General features: G+C 57.3%; 1 protein-coding gene across 1 annotated transcript in view; it reads right to left on the reverse strand.

The window, feature by feature from the left end:
- Positions 1-6945: 6945 nt before the first annotated feature.
- Positions 6946-18004, reverse strand: part of LOC140399345 (neurogenic locus notch homolog protein 1-like) — a 14650-nt gene continuing 3591 nt past the window's right edge. Inside the window, exons 3-6 of the mRNA XM_072488904.1 lie at positions 11174-11475; positions 10881-11028; positions 10486-10583; positions 6946-9728 (exon numbers count right to left, since the gene is read on the reverse strand). Coding sequence (XP_072345005.1) covers positions 8367-9728; positions 10486-10583; positions 10881-11028; positions 11174-11475 — 1910 coding nt within the window. The 3' untranslated portion in view covers positions 6946-8366. The remainder of the gene's footprint in view (positions 9729-10485; positions 10584-10880; positions 11029-11173; positions 11476-18004) is intronic.

Here is an 18004-nt window from a genome sequence, read left to right on the forward strand (position 1 = left end):
CAACACGCTACCCGCCACCATCCTGCAACACGCAACGCACCACCATCCTGCAACACGCTACCCGCCACCATCCTGCAACACGCTACCCGCCACCATCCTGCAACACGCTACCCGCCACCATCCTGCAACATGCTACCCACCATCACCCTGCAACACGCTACCCGCCATCATCCTGCAGCACGCTACCCGCCACCATCCTGCAACACGCTACCCGCCGCCATCCTGCAACACGCTACCCCGCCACCATCCTGTAACATGCTACCCGCCACCATCCTGCAACACGCTACCCGCCACCATCCTGCAACATGCAACCCGCCACCATCCTGCAACACGCTACCCGCCACCATCCTGCAACATGCTACCCGCCGCCACCCTGCAACACGCTACCCGCCACCATCCTGCAACACGCTACCCCGCCACCATCCTGCAACACGCTACCCCGCCACCATCCCGCAACACGCTACCCGCCACCATCCCGCAACACGCTACCCGCCACCATCCTGCAACACGCTATCCGCCACCATCCTGCAACACGCTACCTGCCACCATCCCGCAACACGCTGCCTGTCACCATCCCACAACACGCTACCCGCCACCATCCCGCAACACGCTACCCGCCACCATCCTGCAACACGCTATCCGCCACCATCCTGCAACACGCTACCTGCCACCATCCCGCAACACGCTGCCTGTCACCATCCCACAACACGCTACCCGTCACCATCCCACTACACGCTACCTGCCACCATCCCGCTACACGCTGCCCATCACAATCCCGCTACTCTCTACCTGCCACCATCCCGCTACACGCTGCCCATCACAATCCCGCTACTCTCTACCCGTCACCATCCCACTACACGCTACCTGCCACCATCCCGCTACACGTTACCCGTCACCATCCCGCAACACGCTGCCCATCACAATCCCGCTACTCGCTACCCGTCACCATCCCGCAACACGCTGCCCATCACAATCCCGCTACTCTCTACCCGTCACCATCCCACTACACGCTACCTGCCACCATCCCGCTACACGTTACCTGCCACCATCCCGCAACACGCTGCCCATCACAATCCCGCTACTCGCTACCCGTCACCATCCCACTACACGCTACCCGTCACCATCCCGCAACACACTACCTGCCACAATCCCACATCACCGCTACCCGCCATCATCCTGCTACACGCCAACCATCACCATCCAGAACACGCTACACGCTACCATCCCACAACACGCTATCCACCACCATCACACAACTCGCTACCCGCCACCATCCTGCAACACGATACCCGCCACCATCCTGCAACACGCTACCCGCCACCATCCTGCAACACGCTACCCGCCACCATCCTGCAACACGATACCCGCCACCATCCTGCAACACGCTACCCGCCACCATCCTGCAACACGCTACCTACCATCATCCCACAACACGCTACTCGCCACCATCACAGAACACGCTTCCCGCCACCATCCCGCAACACATTACACGTCACAATCCCGCAACACGCGACCTGCCACCATCCCGCAACACGCTACACGCCACTATCCTGCAACATGCTACCTGCCACCATCCTGCAACATGCAACCCGCCACCATCTCACAAGACACTACCCGCCACCATCCCGCAACACGCTACCCGCCACCATCCCGCAACATGCTATGTGCCACCATCCCGCAACACGCTACCGCCACCATCCCGCAACATGCAACCCGCCACTATCCTGCAATACTCTACATGCCACCACCTCACAACACGCTACCCACCATTATCCTGCAACACGCTACCTGCCACCATCCTGCAACATGCAACCCGCCACCATCCTGCAACACTCTACATGCCACCACCTCACAACACGCTACCCACCATTATCCTGCAACATGCTATCCGCCGCCATCCCGCAACACACCACCTGCCACCATCCCGCAACACGCTACCTGCCACCATCCTGCAACATGCCACCATCCTGCAACACGCTACCCGCCACCATCCCGCAACATGCCACCTGCCACTTTCCCGTAACATGCTACCTGCCACCATCACGCAACACGCTACCCGCCACCAACCCGCAACACGCCGCCTGCCACCTTCCCGTAACATGCTACCTGCCACCATCCCGCAACATGCCACCCGCCACCATCCTGCAACACTCTACATGCCACCATCTCACAACACGCTACCCGCCATTACCCTGCAACACGCTACCCGCCATCATCCTGCAACATGCTATCCGCCGCCATCCTGCAACACGCTATCTGCCGCCATCCTGCAACATGCTACCTACCACCATCCTACGACACGCTACCCGCCATCATCCTGCAACACGCTACCCGCCATCATCCTGCAACACGCTATCCGCCACCATCCCGCAACATGCCACCTGCCACTTTCCCGTAACATGCCACCTGCCACCTTCCCGCAACATGGTACCCGCCACCATCCTGCAACACTCTACACGCCACCATCTCACAACATGCTCCCCGCCATCATTCTGCAACATGCTATCCGCCGCCATCCTGCAACACGCTACCCGCCACCATCCCACAACAAGCTACCCACCACCATCCCACTACACGCTACCTGCCACCATCCCGCTACACGTTACCCGTCACCATCCCGCAACACGCTGCCCATCACAATCCCGCTACTCGCTACCCGTCACCATCCCACTACACGCTACCCGTCACCATCCCGCAACACACTACCTGCCACAATCCCACATCACCGCTACCCGCCATCATCCTGCTACACGCCAACCATCACCATCCAGAACACGCTACACGCTACCATCCCACAACACGCTATCCACCACCATCACACAACTCGCTACCCGCCACCATCCTGCAACACGATACCCGCCACCATCCTGCAACACGCTACCCGCCACCATCCTGCAACACGCTACCTACCATCATCCCACAACACGCTACTCGCCACCATCACAGAACACGCTTCCCGCCACCATCCCGCAACACATTACACGTCACAATCCCGCAACACGCGACCTGCCACCATCCCGCAACACGCTACACGCCACTATCCTGCAACATGCTACCTGCCACCATCCTGCAACATGCAACCCGCCACCATCTCACAAGACACTACCCGCCACCATCCCGCAACACGCTACCCGCCACCATCCCGCAACATGCTATGTGCCACCATCCCGCAACACGCTACCGCCACCATCCCGCAACATGCAACCCGCCACTATCCTGCAATACTCTACATGCCACCACCTCACAACACGCTACCCACCATTATCCTGCAACACGCTACCTGCCACCATCCTGCAACATGCAACCCGCCACCATCCTGCAACACTCTACATGCCACCACCTCACAACACGCTACCCACCATTATCCTGCAACATGCTATCCGCCGCCATCCCGCAACACACCACCTGCCACCATCCCGCAACACGCTACCTGCCACCATCCTGCAACATGCCACCATCCTGCAACACGCTACCCGCCACCATCCCGCAACATGCCACCTGCCACTTTCCCGTAACATGCTACCTGCCACCATCACGCAACACGCTACCCGCCACCAACCCGCAACACGCCGCCTGCCACCTTCCCGTAACATGCTACCTGCCACCATCCCGCAACATGCCACCCGCCACCATCCTGCAACACTCTACATGCCACCATCTCACAACACGCTACCCGCCATTACCCTGCAACACGCTACCCGCCATCATCCTGCAACATGCTATCCGCCGCCATCCTGCAACACGCGATCTGCCGCCATCCTGCAACATGCTACCTACCACCATCCTACGACACGCTACCCGCCATCATCCTGCAGCACGCTACCCGCCATCATTCTGCAACACGCTACCCGCCATCATCCTGCAACACGCTATCCGCCACCATCCCGCAACATGCCACCTGCCACTTTCCCGTAACATGCCACCTGCCACCTTCCCGCAACATGGTACCCGCCACCATCCTGCAACACTCTACACGCCACCATCTCACAACATGCTCCCCGCCATCATTCTGCAACATGCTATCCGCCGCCATCCTGCAACACGCTACCCGCCACCATCCCACAACAAGCTACCCACCACCATCCTGCAACACGCTACCCGCCACCATCCCGCAACACGCTAACCATTACCACCCTGCAACATGCTACCCGCCACCATCCCGCAACACGCTACCTGCCACCAGCCCGCAACACGCTACCTGCCACCATCTCACAACACGCTACCTGCCACAATCCCACATCACCGCTACCCGCCACCATCCCGCAACACGCTAACCATTACCATCCTGCAACACGCTACCCGCCACTATCCCGCAACATGTTACCTTCCACAATCCCGCAACACGCTACCTACCACCATCCCGCAACACGCTACCTACCACCATCCTGCGAAACTCTACCCGCCACCATCCTGTTACACGCTACCCGTGACCATCCCGCAACACGCTACCTGCCACCATCCCGCAACACGCTACCCGTGACCATCCCGCAACACGCTACCCGCCACCATCTCACAAAATGGTCTAACTTGCCACCGGCACGGCACCGCAAAATTTGGGTGGGACATTACCCATGGCCTAGGTGGCCAGCTGTGATGAATTGAATTCCTGGAAGTTGCATCACATGAATTTCGCCCACACGTGAACCAACACATCCGTCCTTGTGACCCCAAGCGGAAAGCAAAAAGACTCATTACCCAATTGGATGACAACTGTCAACAAAGCAGCCTTTCCCCCCCGCCCTCATTTTCAGTGGTTTTACATCTGGTGAAGAGAAATGTTCAGAAGGAATGACCGAACAAACCCCCAATTTTAATGTCCCAATGTTTTTTCTCCAGGGTTGCACACAACAGTGTTCTGGAGTACGATCTTCAACTCCTGGTGACTCCAGGCCAATCCTGGAGGGTTGGCAACACTATTCCCGCCTGTGGACCTCTTCCCGTCACAGAGAGATTGGAGAAAGGCAGTCAGTGCCTTTTCCGAGGGTTTCCCTGGTCATCACCAGCCGCACGCGGGGAAACCTTATTGGGCTGTTTTTGCAAAATTTCCCCACAATTTCTTACAAAAGGCTTATTTATTCTGCCTCCTCTACTCAGCCTGACTGGTCACTTGTACAGCTCTGCCTAAATTTAAATCTTCCCAAGACTGTAAGAAGTCAGAGATTCTCATGTAAAACTCCAACAACCAGTCTATCTCTGATCAGGTCATCCTCCAGTGTTCCACACTCTCACTTTCCGACGAGGCGGGTGAATGAGTCAATCCCTTCACCGTGTTTTTGACAGTGGCGATAAAATTTTGCCCTCCCAATGACAATATATTTTTTTAAGCAAGACCGGCGTACGGGTTAAAGGCCCTGATGACACCCACGGTGGAGGCTCCCTCTTTGATCACCCCTGCCTGGCCAGCATGTTGCCTGCAATGCATAGAGCAGAATGCTAACTTGATCTTTATTCTCTTTACACAATAGACCCGAGGTGTTGTGTTGGGGGTAAAATGTCTTCACCAATTGTGCCATTGATCAGTCTGTCTGGGCCCCTCTGTGGGGCAGCACAGTGGCTAGCCTTGTTGCTTCACAGCTCCAGGGTCCCAGGTTCGATTCCCGGCTTGGGTGACTGTCTGTGCGGAGTCTGCACATCCTCCCAGTGTGTGCGTGGGTTTCCTCCGGGTGCTCCGGTTTCCTCCCACAAGTCCAAAGATGTGCGGGTTAGGTGGACTGGACATGCTAAATTACCCTTAGTGTCCAAAAGGTTAGCTGGAGTTAAGGGAAACGGGGAGTGTAGGGGTAGGGTGGAGGTGTGGGCTTAGGTGGGGTGCTCTTTCCAAGAGCCGGTGTAGACTCGATGGGCCGAATGGCCTCCTTCTGCACTGTAAATTCTATGATTCTTTGATATTTTGAATTGATTCTGGTAGGAGAATAACCATTTTCCCCCCTGTCTTTTCCCGCACTGTGTGCCTGTCCAGTCACTGAGCTGTCCCCGTTATTGTCTCGTCTCCAGTGTGGCTGCTGGGTTGTCCTCGAAGTCCTTCACCCGCTGAGCGGCACTGTTGCTGGAGTCACTCATGGCTTCCCCGCCATTTTCTTCTGTTCCTCTGTGGGTGTCGTCACCGCTGCCCCCACTTGTTCTTATCCCGGGATTGGTTAGCTTCTTAAGGTAATAGGCTTTTGTCGAAAACACATTTATTTACAAACTCACTACTTAACCATTGTTTGGAAAGATCTAGTCACTGTCTGAGCTACTCTTGAAGATACCTGACACTCAGCTGCCCTCAGTGGCGACGTTACTGTGACAGAGCTCCGTGTGCACATGCACCAATGTGCCCTCATGTTGCCCAGTGGCAAATTCAGTTTGCTTTATGCTCCTGTGAAGTACCTCGGGACATTTTATGTTAAAGGTGCTATATAAATGCAAGCTGTTGTCTCTCAGTGAGGTGAGACAGAGTTAGGGCATCTGCCCAGGACAAGAATCAGGAACTGGAGCCCAAACATGAAGGAAATGAGGATCAGGATGTCGAGCAGATCTCGGTGCCCTTGGCACACCTTTATTGTTATTAGAACCTTTTACAAAAAGCAGTTCACAGAAAATACAACACATTTTCAGACTAGGCCCCATGGGCGCTGTTACAATGCCAGAGGACTCTCACACGGGTAGTTAAAAGTCTACCAAACACTGCGCTGCATGGTCGGGACGTGTTCAAACATCTCGCTTACATCAGACAGATTTCTGAAACAAAATCTTTCAATGAACACTGTTTATTTACAACATTTACAGAAATGGGCTTGAACTTGGGCAGCTCAAATCATCCTGTTACACAATCTCCTTTCAAAGGCAATCTCCACGTTTCTGAGGAGAGGGGCAGTCAGCCTCCCCTGATCACTACCCCCCCCTGATCACTACCCCCCCCTCCACCTCACGGGATCGAGTGCAAAGACGATTGTACGTCCTGTTCCGCCGCGCCCCCCACCCCCCCCCCACCCCCCCGTCACCTTGCAATCCGGGACAGATCCCCTCCTCCAGCCCCATCCTTTTCTCTGGAACTCCTCTCCCCACAGCAAGTAGTCGTGCTGATACTGAAGAGCTACAACCTCTCACTGTAAACGTCTAATCATAAATTCAAGAGGTGATCAAATTGAGGGGGAATATCCGTAGGGCGGGTGGGGGGGGGGGGGGGGTTATATTTGGGTGCCTGTCCGCTAGTTCACAAAAAGCCCACACCATTAACTTTCTGTCCTGCTCGGGTATTTCCCACCCGCCCAGGAATAATTTATATGCCATTTTTAAAAAAAAACATAGTGTCATTATTGAACTAATTCAGATAAACAAATGTCTTCACAAGGTCGTTACAAAACACAAAAGCTTAAAGCATCTCTTCCTGGTTCCCAAGTGCAGACTTTCCTGGGTTCAGTTTGACGGGCTGAGTTCAGCTTGTTTAGGATGGATCCACAAGTCAGCAATCTGCGGCCACTGCTCCAGGGGTTACCACCTTCTGTTCCATTCAATGTGCAACAGTCAAATCACTCACCCCTCACAGCACCCCCGCTGTCAATGTGACTACACAGCAGTGTGTTCGCGAGTGTGTGTGTGTGTGAGCATAATTGTGCGAGTGTGTCAGTGTATGACCGTGCTAGGGTGCATGAGTGTGAAAGAATTGTGAGTGATTGTGTGTGAATGAATATGTGAATGAGTGTGAATATAAGTGTGTGTGAGTGAGTCAGTGAGTGTGTGTATGAGTAAGTGAGTGAGTGAGTGTGAGAGTTAGTGAGGTGAGTGTGAGTGAGAGTGAGCGAGTGTGGGAGATCTGCTGAGTGTAAACATACATTTACATGGTTCATTTTTAAACTTTGCTCGGGAAGATTCAGAACTCATATAAATAGAAGCCACACTGCTTTATACATTAATTAGTAGCAACAAATCTTTCAGCTAAAAACCCACTGACACAAATACCAACTATATCATTTGTTTTTTTAAAAAAGGGCCAGGTTTCTACAAAAGCTACAATCTGACAGCCCGGGTTGTGATGGACGAGCAGCAGTGTTACGCTAGGCTGCTAATTCCTTAAACACCAACAAATAAAACCCATTGATGAATTAAATTTTAAAAACGCAGTAAAAACGGAAAGTACATAAATAAATTAAACAAAAGCAAAGAACAAAACTCTGCCCCTTTTTTGTTTATCTAAAACCCTACATCAGACAGAAACTGCACTAACAGTTTCTTGAAGTCCAGTCAAAGGCTCTCCCGTCGCCCCATCAGGTGTTCGAGGTGTTTGCCCGCTGTGACTCGGAGGTGCTGAACCTGGCAATGGGGTCGATGTGAGAGGGGGCAAGAGGAAGGGGTGCGGGGGGGGGGGGGGTGGTGCGGGGGGAGTTTCACTTGAAGACCTGGTCAGAGAGGTGTCCCATTTGGGAGTGCATGCTGGTTGGAGGGCTGGAGATGCCTTCTGACCAGTCTGACATGTTGGAGTGCGGCGAGGAGCTGGACCATTGGTCAGGTGATTCGGGGGATGGGGTGAGGAAAGGATGGTCGGCCAATGGGAACGGGTGGTTTGGTGTGTTGTCCATGGAGGAAGAATATCCGTGTTGAGAGGGGGGTGTCAGGAACTGGGTGGTGGCCATGGACTGGCCCATGGATGTCGGCATTGATGTCTGGACCAGCTGGGTCTCTTGAGCTGAAATCATGTGAATGGGGAGATTGTTCCCTCCCATTGGGGGTAAATCATTCTGCCTTGAATCACCATTGCAGTAGCTTTGACCCGTGGGGTGAACGTTTCCATTGGGCATGGTGTTGAGTGGTTGTATACCCTGTGATTGCTGCTGTATCAGATGGGGTTGTACCAGCCTGGTGTTGGCCAGAGCCTGGTAGTTTACAAGCTGAGATAAGGATGTGTTGGGCATGCCATTGTGTAAGGAAGTCATCAAGCCTTGCTGGTTCTGCTGGATTCCCCCGGTTTGGGACTGGACTGGGTTCCTCAGGCCGTTGTAAGGATTCTGGGCCATCCCAGCCTGCATGCGAGCCAGCCAATCGCACTGACCCCTCATAGACCCAGCCCCTCCCAAGTTCATGCCCATTGAAGCATTTCCCAGAGGCTGCCCGTTGGGGAGGTGAGCGAGATGAGGAGCCACCGCTTCGAAGACCATCCTGTTGGTCGCACTCAGGGCCATCTCCTGCTTGGTGCCCATGCCCATGTGGCCCAGGTTCAGGTGTCCATCCCCGGCTAACCCTTGAAAGTGGTTGAGCTGAATGGTGGGCGACTGCTGGAATGGTGATGCCAGGAGAGGAGGGGACGCCACATCCGAGAGGTAGGTGTGGGAGGACTCCATGGAATCGACAGGGGACAGCACAGCTGAGCTCTCCAACAGGCTCCCTTTCCCATCCTGGGATTTTTTCCTCTTTGCTTTGGCCTCTTTGGCATCCTTGTTGCTCCCAGCCTTGGCACCATTCTTCCGCGTCTTCTTGATGTGGTTGGCTGTCTTGAGGTTGGCCACGTAGCCATTGGGCGAGCAGATTGGCGGGGAGAGGGTGGTGTTGGGCCCCATTTGGACCTGGGGGCTCCTCACCAGGTTGTATTCATCCAGGAGCCTCACAATATCGTGGTGCATGCGGTCCTGGGCAATGTCTCGAGGCAGCCGATCCATGTGGTCGGTGATCTCGCGGTTGGCAAAGTGCCCGAGCAGCAGCTTGCCAGTCTCGTAGCTCCCCTCCCGGGCCGCCAGGAACAGCGGAGTCTCTTCCTGAGGGGTGAACGAGGAAGAAGAGAACAGAGATTAACAAGGGCCAACACCAGAAGGTTTATCAAAGTCGAACCCATCAGATAACCACGCATGACATCCAATCATACAACACAGGAGGCCATTCCTCCATCATGCCTGGGCTAGCTCTTTGAGAGATCTACCCAATTAGACCCATCCCACTCTCAACCTTCCCCAGGGTCCTGCTAATCTTCTCTTTCTCCATGATTTATCCAATTGCAATTGACTCTGTTTGCACTGCTCTCTCAGTCTGAACCTTCCAGATCTCAACAATCCCAATGTGGGAAATCTCCCCCCGTCTTTATCTCCTCATCAACTCAAACTCTGTGTCGACCTATCTGTGTCCCTCAGTCCCTCCTTACTCACCTTCCCACACCCTCTCAGTCCCTCCTCACTCACCTTCCCACACCCCCTCAGTCCCTCCTCACTCACCCCCTCAGTCCCTCCTCACTCACCTCCCCATTCACCCCCTCAGTCCCTCCTCACTCACCCCCTCAGTCCCTCCTCACTCACCCCCTCAGTCCCTCCCCATTCACACCCTCAGTCCCTCCTCACTCACCTCCCCATTCACCCCCTCAGTCCCTCCTCACTCACCCCCTCAGTCCCTCCTCACTCACCCCCTCAGTCCCTCCTCACTCACCCCCTCAGTCCCTCCTCACTCACCCCCTCAGTCCCTCCTCACTCACCCCCTCAGTCCCTCCTCACTCACCCTCTGTCAGTATAGCTCCAGGTTCTTTACCTTGTTGTTCTGCATGTCCTTATTGGCTCCGTTTTTCAGAAGGACCATGGTGGCCTCCACGTTATTGACAGCAGCTGCCCAGTGCAGAGCTGATTTTCCTGGGAACACAAACACATCCCGTCAGTACCAACGACCCTGGGCTTGGCACCAGGGTTCAATCAGTGACCTCTGACATTCCACCTTGAAACAGCCAACCCACAGTCTGCATTCTGTGAGCGACCTCCGAACTTGTCTTCACCTCCAATCAGCGACCCCTAACCCCAACAATCCACTTTAATACGTCACCACTGACCCACCCACTTGGTCCAATTAGAGGCCCCTCCCCTGGCCCCGCCCACTCGACGGTACCCTCGTTACCCCACAGTTTGGCGACGGGAGCGGTGAGACTCTCATACCAAAGTCGTCCACAGCGTTGACATCAGCGTGACAGTTGACCAGCTCCTCCACCATCCCCTCCACGGCGATGCGAGCTGCCAGAATCAGGGGAGTGGTCCCATCGTGCATCCTTGCGTCCAAATCCGTGGCTCGGTTCCGGATCAGGATCTGCCAGGCGGACAACAAAATACAGGTCAGGAACGGCGGGAGCCAGCCCGCCCGCCAAGGCCATTTCCACGTTAAAATCCCATCACGGTTCATCCAGCCGCGGACGCTGTGGTGAAAGTGATGAAGGCAGAGACCCTGAACACACCTGGAAAACTCCCTGTGCGTCGGCAGCCACAGCAGCGTGGAGCGGAGTCCTGCCCATGTTGTCCTGGATGTTGGCGTCTGCGCTGGATTCCAGCAGGCGTTTGGCAGCGTCAGACCGGGCATAACGAGCTGCCAAGTGCAGGGCGGTTTCACCCGTCCGGTCTGTCTGGTTGTGGAGGTTGGCCCCCTGGTAGATGAAATCGGAGATGAGATTGCCCGAGGCATCGTCCACCTCCTCCTCGCTGTTTGCAGATTCCAGCCCCCCCCCACTGCAGGAGGCGATCATCAGGGGGGTGAAGCCGTCTGTGGGGGTAAACCAGGTGGGGAATGATTGTCAGGAACATCAGCAACCTCGCCCCAACACCCACCCCCAGCTCACCACCAAACCCCCACCCCAAACCCAACCCCCACCCCAAACCCAACCCTCACCCCAAACCCAACCCCAAAACCAACTACCACCCCAACTCCAACCCCCACCCCAAACACCACCCCAACTCCAACCCCCACCCCAAACACCACCCCAAACCCAACCCCCACCCCAAACACAATCCCCACCCCAAACCCAACCCCCACCCCAAACCCAACCCACACCCCAAACCTAAACCCAACCCCCACCCCAAACCCAACCCCCACCCCAAACACAATCCCATCACCCCAAACGCAACCCCAACCCCAATCCCGCCACCCCAAATCCAACCCCAACCCCGCACCACAAACCCAACCCCCACGCCAGACCCAACCCCCACCCCAAACCCAAATGCCATCCCAAACCCAACCCCAAACCCAACCCCCATCCTAAACCCAACCTACATCCCAAACCCAACCTACATCCCAAACCCAACTCCCACCCCAAACCCAACTCCCACCCCAAACCAAACTCCCACCCCAAACCCAACCCCCACCCCAAACCCAAACCCGCCACCCCAAACCCAACCCCCACACCAAACCCAACCTACATCCCAAACCCAACACAAACCCAACCCCCATCCCAAATCCAACCCCCACCCCAAACCCAACCCCCACCCCAAACCCAACCCCCACACCAAACCCAAACCCAACCCCCACACCAAACCCAACCTACATCCCAAACCCAACACAAACCCAACCCCCACCCCAAACCCAACCCCCACCCCAAACTCAACCTACATCCCAAACCCAACCCCCACCCCAAACCCAACCCCCACCACAAACCCAACCCCCACCCCAAACTCAACCTACATCCCAAACCCAACCTACATCCCAAACCCAACCCCAAACCCAACTCCCACCCCAAACCCAACCCCCATCCTAAACCAAGCCCCCACCCAAACCCAACCCCGACACCACAAACCCAACCCCCACCCCAAACCCAACCCCGCCACCACAAACCCAACCCCCACCCCAAACCCAACCTACATCCCAAACCCAACCTACATCCCAAACCCAACTCCCAACCCAAACCCAACCCCGCCACCACAAACCCAACTCCCACCCCAAACCCAACCCCCACCCCAAACCCAACCCCCACCCCAAACCCAACCTACATCCCAAACCCAACCCCCATCCCAAATCCAACCTACATCCCAAACCCAACCCCCACCCCAAACTCAACCTACATCCCAAACCCCACCTACATCCCAAACCCAACCTACATCCCAAACCCAACCTACATCCCAACCCCCACCCCAAATCCAACCTACATCCCAAACCCAACCTCCACCCCAAACCCAACCCCGCCACCACAAACCCAACCCCCACCCCAAACCCAACCTACATCCCAAACCCAACCTACATCCCAAACCCAACCTACATCCCAAACCCAACCTACATCCCAACCCCCACCCCAAATCCAACCTACATCCCAAACCCAACCTCCACCCCAAACCCAACCCCGCCACCACAAACCCAACCCCCACCCCAAACCCAACCTACATCCCAAACCCAACCTACATCCCAAACCCAACCTACATCCCAAACCCAACCTACATCCCAAACCCAACTCCCAACCCAAACCCAACCCCGCCACCACAAACCCAACTCCCACCCCAAACCCAACCCCCACCCCAAACCCAACCCCCACCCCAAACCCAACTCCCACCCCAAACCCAACCTACATCCCAAACCCAACCCCCATCCCAAATCCAACCTACATCCCAAACCCAACCCCCACCCCAAACCCAACCCCGCCACCACAAACCCAACCACAACCCCAAACTCAACCTACATCCCAAACCCCACCTACATCCCAAACCCAACCTACATCCCAACCCCCACCCCAAATCCAACCTACATCCCAAACCCAACCCCCACCCCAAACCCAACCCCGCCACCACAAACCCAACCACAACCCCAAACTCAACCTACATCCCAAACCCAAACCCCGCCCCAAACCCAACCCCAAACCCAACTCCCACCCCAAACCCAACCCCCACCCCAAACCCAACCCCCACCCCAAACCCAACTCCCACCCCAAACCCAACCCCCACCCCAAACCCAACCTACATCCCAAACCCAAACCCCGCCCCAAACCCAACCCCAAACCCAACTCCCACCCCAAACCCAACCCCCACCCCAAACCCAACCCCCATCCTAAACCCCACCCCCACCCCAAACCCTACCCCGCCACCCCAAACCCAACCCCCACTCCAAACCCAACCCCGCTACCCCAAATCCATCCCCCACCCCAAACCCAACCCCAACCCCAACCCCAAACCCCATCCTAAACCCAACCCCCACCCTAAACCCAACCCCGCCACCACAAACCCAACCCCCACCCCAAACCCAACTCCCACCCCAAACCCAACCCCCACCCCAAATCCAACCCCCACCCCAAACCCAACCCCCCAACCCAAACCCCACCCCAAACCCAGCCCCGCCACCCCAAACCCAACCCCGCCACCCCAAACCCCCACCCCAAACCCAACCCCCACTCCAAACCCAACTCCCACCCCAAACCCAACACCCACCACAAACCCAACCCCCACCCCAAACCTAACCCCCACCCCAAACTCAACCCCCCAACCCAAACCCCCACCCCAAACCCAACCCCGCCAGCCCAAACCCAACCCCGCCACCCCAAACCCAACCCCGCCACCCCAAACCCAACCCCCACCCCAAACCCAACCCCCACCCCAAACCCAACCCCCACCCCAAACCCAACCCCCATCCTAAACCCAACCCCACCCCAAACCCAACCCCCATCCTGAACCCAACCCCCACCCCAAACCCAACCCCGCCACCACAAACCCAACCCCCCACCACCACAAACCCAACCCCCACCCCAAACCCAATTACCACCCAAACCCAACCCCCATCCTAAACCCAACCCCCACCCCAAACCCAACCCCCACCCCAAACCCAACCCCCACCCCAAACCCAACCCCAACCCCAAACCCAACCCCCACCCCAAACCCAAACCCCACCCCAAACCCAACTCCCACCCCAAACCCAACCCCCCAACCCAAACCCAAAGCCAACCCCCACCCCAAACCCAACACCCCACCACAAACCCAACCCCCACCCCAAACCCAACTCCCACCACAAACCCAACTCCCACCCCAAACCCCCACCCCAAACCCAACCCCGCCAGCCCAAACCCAACCCCGCCACCCCAAACCCAACCCCCGCCACAAACCCAACCCCACCCCAAACCCAACTCCCACCCCAAACCCAACTCCCACCCCAAACCCAACTCCCACCCCAAACCCAACCCCCAACCCAAACACAACCCCCACCCCAAACCCAACCCCGCCACCACAAACCCAACCCCGCCACCACAAACCCAACCCCCGCCACAAACCCAACCCCACCCCAAACCCAACTCCCACCCCAAACCCAACTCCCACCCCAAACCCAACTCCCACCCCAAACCCAACCCCCAACCCAAACACAACCCCCACCCCAACCCCGCCACCACAAACCCAACCCCGCCACCACAAACCCAACCCCCGCCACAAACCCAACCCCACCCCAAACCCAACTCCCAACCTAAACCCAACCCCGCCACCCCAAATCCAACCCGAACTCCCACCCCAAACCCAATCCCGCCACCCCAAACCCAACCCCCACCCCAAACCCAGCCCCGCCACCACAAACCCAACCCCCACCCCAGACCCTACCCCCACCACAGACCCAACCCCCACCCCAAACCCAACCCCCATCCTAAACCCAACGTCCACCCCAATCCCAACCCCAAAACCAACTCCCACCCCAAACCCAAACCCCATCCTAAACCCAACCCCCACCCCAAACCCAACCCCGCCACCACAAACCCAACCGCCACCCCAAACCCAATCTACATCCCAAACCCAACCTACATCCCAAACCCAACCGACATTCCAAACCCAACCCCCACCCCAAATCCAACCTACATCCCAAACCCAACCCCCACCCCAAATCCAACCCCGCCACCACAAACCCAACCCCCACCCCAAACTCAACCTACATCCCAAACCCAACCTACATCCCAAACCCAACCTACATCCCAAACCCAACCCCCACCCCAAACCCAACCCCGCCACCCCAAACCCAACCCCAACCCCAAACCCAACCCCGCCACCACAAACCCAACACCCACCCCAGACCCAACCCCCACCCCAAACCCAACCCCCACCCCAAACCCCATCCTAAACCAATCCCCACCCCAAACCCAACTCCCACCCCAAACCCAACCCCCATCCTAAACCAAGCCCCCACCCCAAACCCAACCCCGCCACCACAAACCCAACCCCCACCCCAAATCCAACAACGCCACCCCAAACCCAACCCCCACCCCAAATCCAACAACGCCACCCCAAACCCAACCCCCACCCCCAAACCCAACTCCCACCCCAAACCCAACCCCCATCCTAAACCAAGCCCCCACCCAAACCCAACCCCGCCACCACAAACCCAACCCCCACCCCAAACCCAACCCCGCCACCACAAACCCAACCCCCATCCTAAACCAAGCCCCCACCCAAACCCAACCCCGCCACCACAAACCCAACCCCCACCCCAAACCCAACCCCCATCCTAAACCAAGCCCCCACCCAAACCCAACCCCGCCACCACAAACCCAACCCCCACCCCAAATCCAACAACGCCACCCCAAACCCAACCCCCACCCCAAATCCAACAACGCCACCCCAAACCCAACCCCCACCCCAAACCCAACTCCCACCCCAAACCCAACCCCCATCCTAAACCAAGCCCCCACCCAAACCCAACCCCCACCCCAAACCCAACCCCGCCACCACAAACCCAACCGCCACCCCAAACCCAACCTACATCCCAAACCCAACCCCCACCCCAAACCCAACCTACATCCCAAACCCAACCTACATCCCAAACCCAAACCCCGCCCCAAATCCAACCTACATCCCAAACCCAACCTACATCCCAAACCCAACGTACTTCCCAAACCCAACCCCCACCCCAAATCCAACCCCGCCACCACAAACCCAACACCCACCCCAAACTCAACCTACATCCCAAACCCCACCTACATCCCAAACCCCACCTACATCCCAAACCCAACCTACATCCCAACCCCCACCCCAAATCCAACCTACATCCCAAACCCAACCCCCACCCCAAATCCAACCCCGCCACCACAAACCCAACCACCACCCCAAACTCAACCTACATCCCAAACCCAACCTACATCCCAAACCCAAACCCCGCCCCAAATCCAACCCCAAACCCAACTCCCACCCCAAACCCAACCCCCACCCCAAACCCAACCCCCACCCCAAACCCTACCCCGCCACCACAAACCCAACCCCCACTCCAAACCCAACCCCGCTACCCCAAATCCATCCCCCACCCCAAACCCAACCCCAACCCCAACCCCAAACCCCATCCTAAACCCAACCCCCACCCTAAACCCAACCCCCACCCCAAACCCAACTCCCACCCCAAACCCAACCCCCACCCCAAACCCAACCCCCACCCCAAACCCAACCCCCACCCCAAACCCCCATCCCAAACCCAACCCCCACCCCAAACCCAACCCCCACCCCAAACCCAACCCCAAACCCAACCCCCACCCCAAACCCAACCCCCATCCTAAACCCAACCCCCACCACAAACCCAACCCCCACCCCAAACCCAACCCCAAACCCAACTACCACCCCAAACCCAACCCCCACCACCACAAACCCAACCCCCACCCCAAACCCAACCCCAAACCCAACCCCCACCCCAAACCCAACCCCCACCCCAAACCCAACCCCCACCCCAAACCCAACCCCCACCCCAAACCCAACCCCCACCCCAAACCCAACCCCCACCCCAACCCCCACCCCAAACCCAACCCCAAACCCAACCCCCACCCCAAACCCAACCCCCACCCCAAACCCAACCCCCACCCCAAACCCAAACCCCACCCCAAACCCAACCCCCACCCCAAACCCAACTCCCATCCCAAACCCAACCCCCCAACCCAAACCCAAACCCAAAGCCAACCCCCACCCCAAACCCAACCCCCACCCCAAACCCAACCCCAACCCCAAACCCAACCCCCACCCCAAACCCAACACCCACCACAAACCCAACCCCAACCCCAAACCCAACCCCCACCCCAAACCCAACACCCCACCACAAACCCAACCCCAACCCCAAACCCAACCCCTACCCCTAACCCAAACCCCCAGCCCAAACCCACCCCCCACCCCAAACCCAACCCCCCAAACACCAAAACCCAATCCCCGTACCCCAAACCCAACCCCCACTATAAACTTAACCCCGCCATCCCAAACCCAACCCCCCCAAACCCAACCCCCCACCACGAACCCAACCCCCCCAAACCCCCACCCCAAACCCAACCCCCTACCCCAAACCCCCACCCCAAACGCAACCCCCCACCCCCACC

This window comes from Scyliorhinus torazame, chromosome 22 (assembly GCF_047496885.1).
Source record: "Scyliorhinus torazame isolate Kashiwa2021f chromosome 22, sScyTor2.1, whole genome shotgun sequence".
In the NCBI taxonomy this organism is placed as follows: Eukaryota; Metazoa; Chordata; class Chondrichthyes; order Carcharhiniformes; family Scyliorhinidae; genus Scyliorhinus; species Scyliorhinus torazame.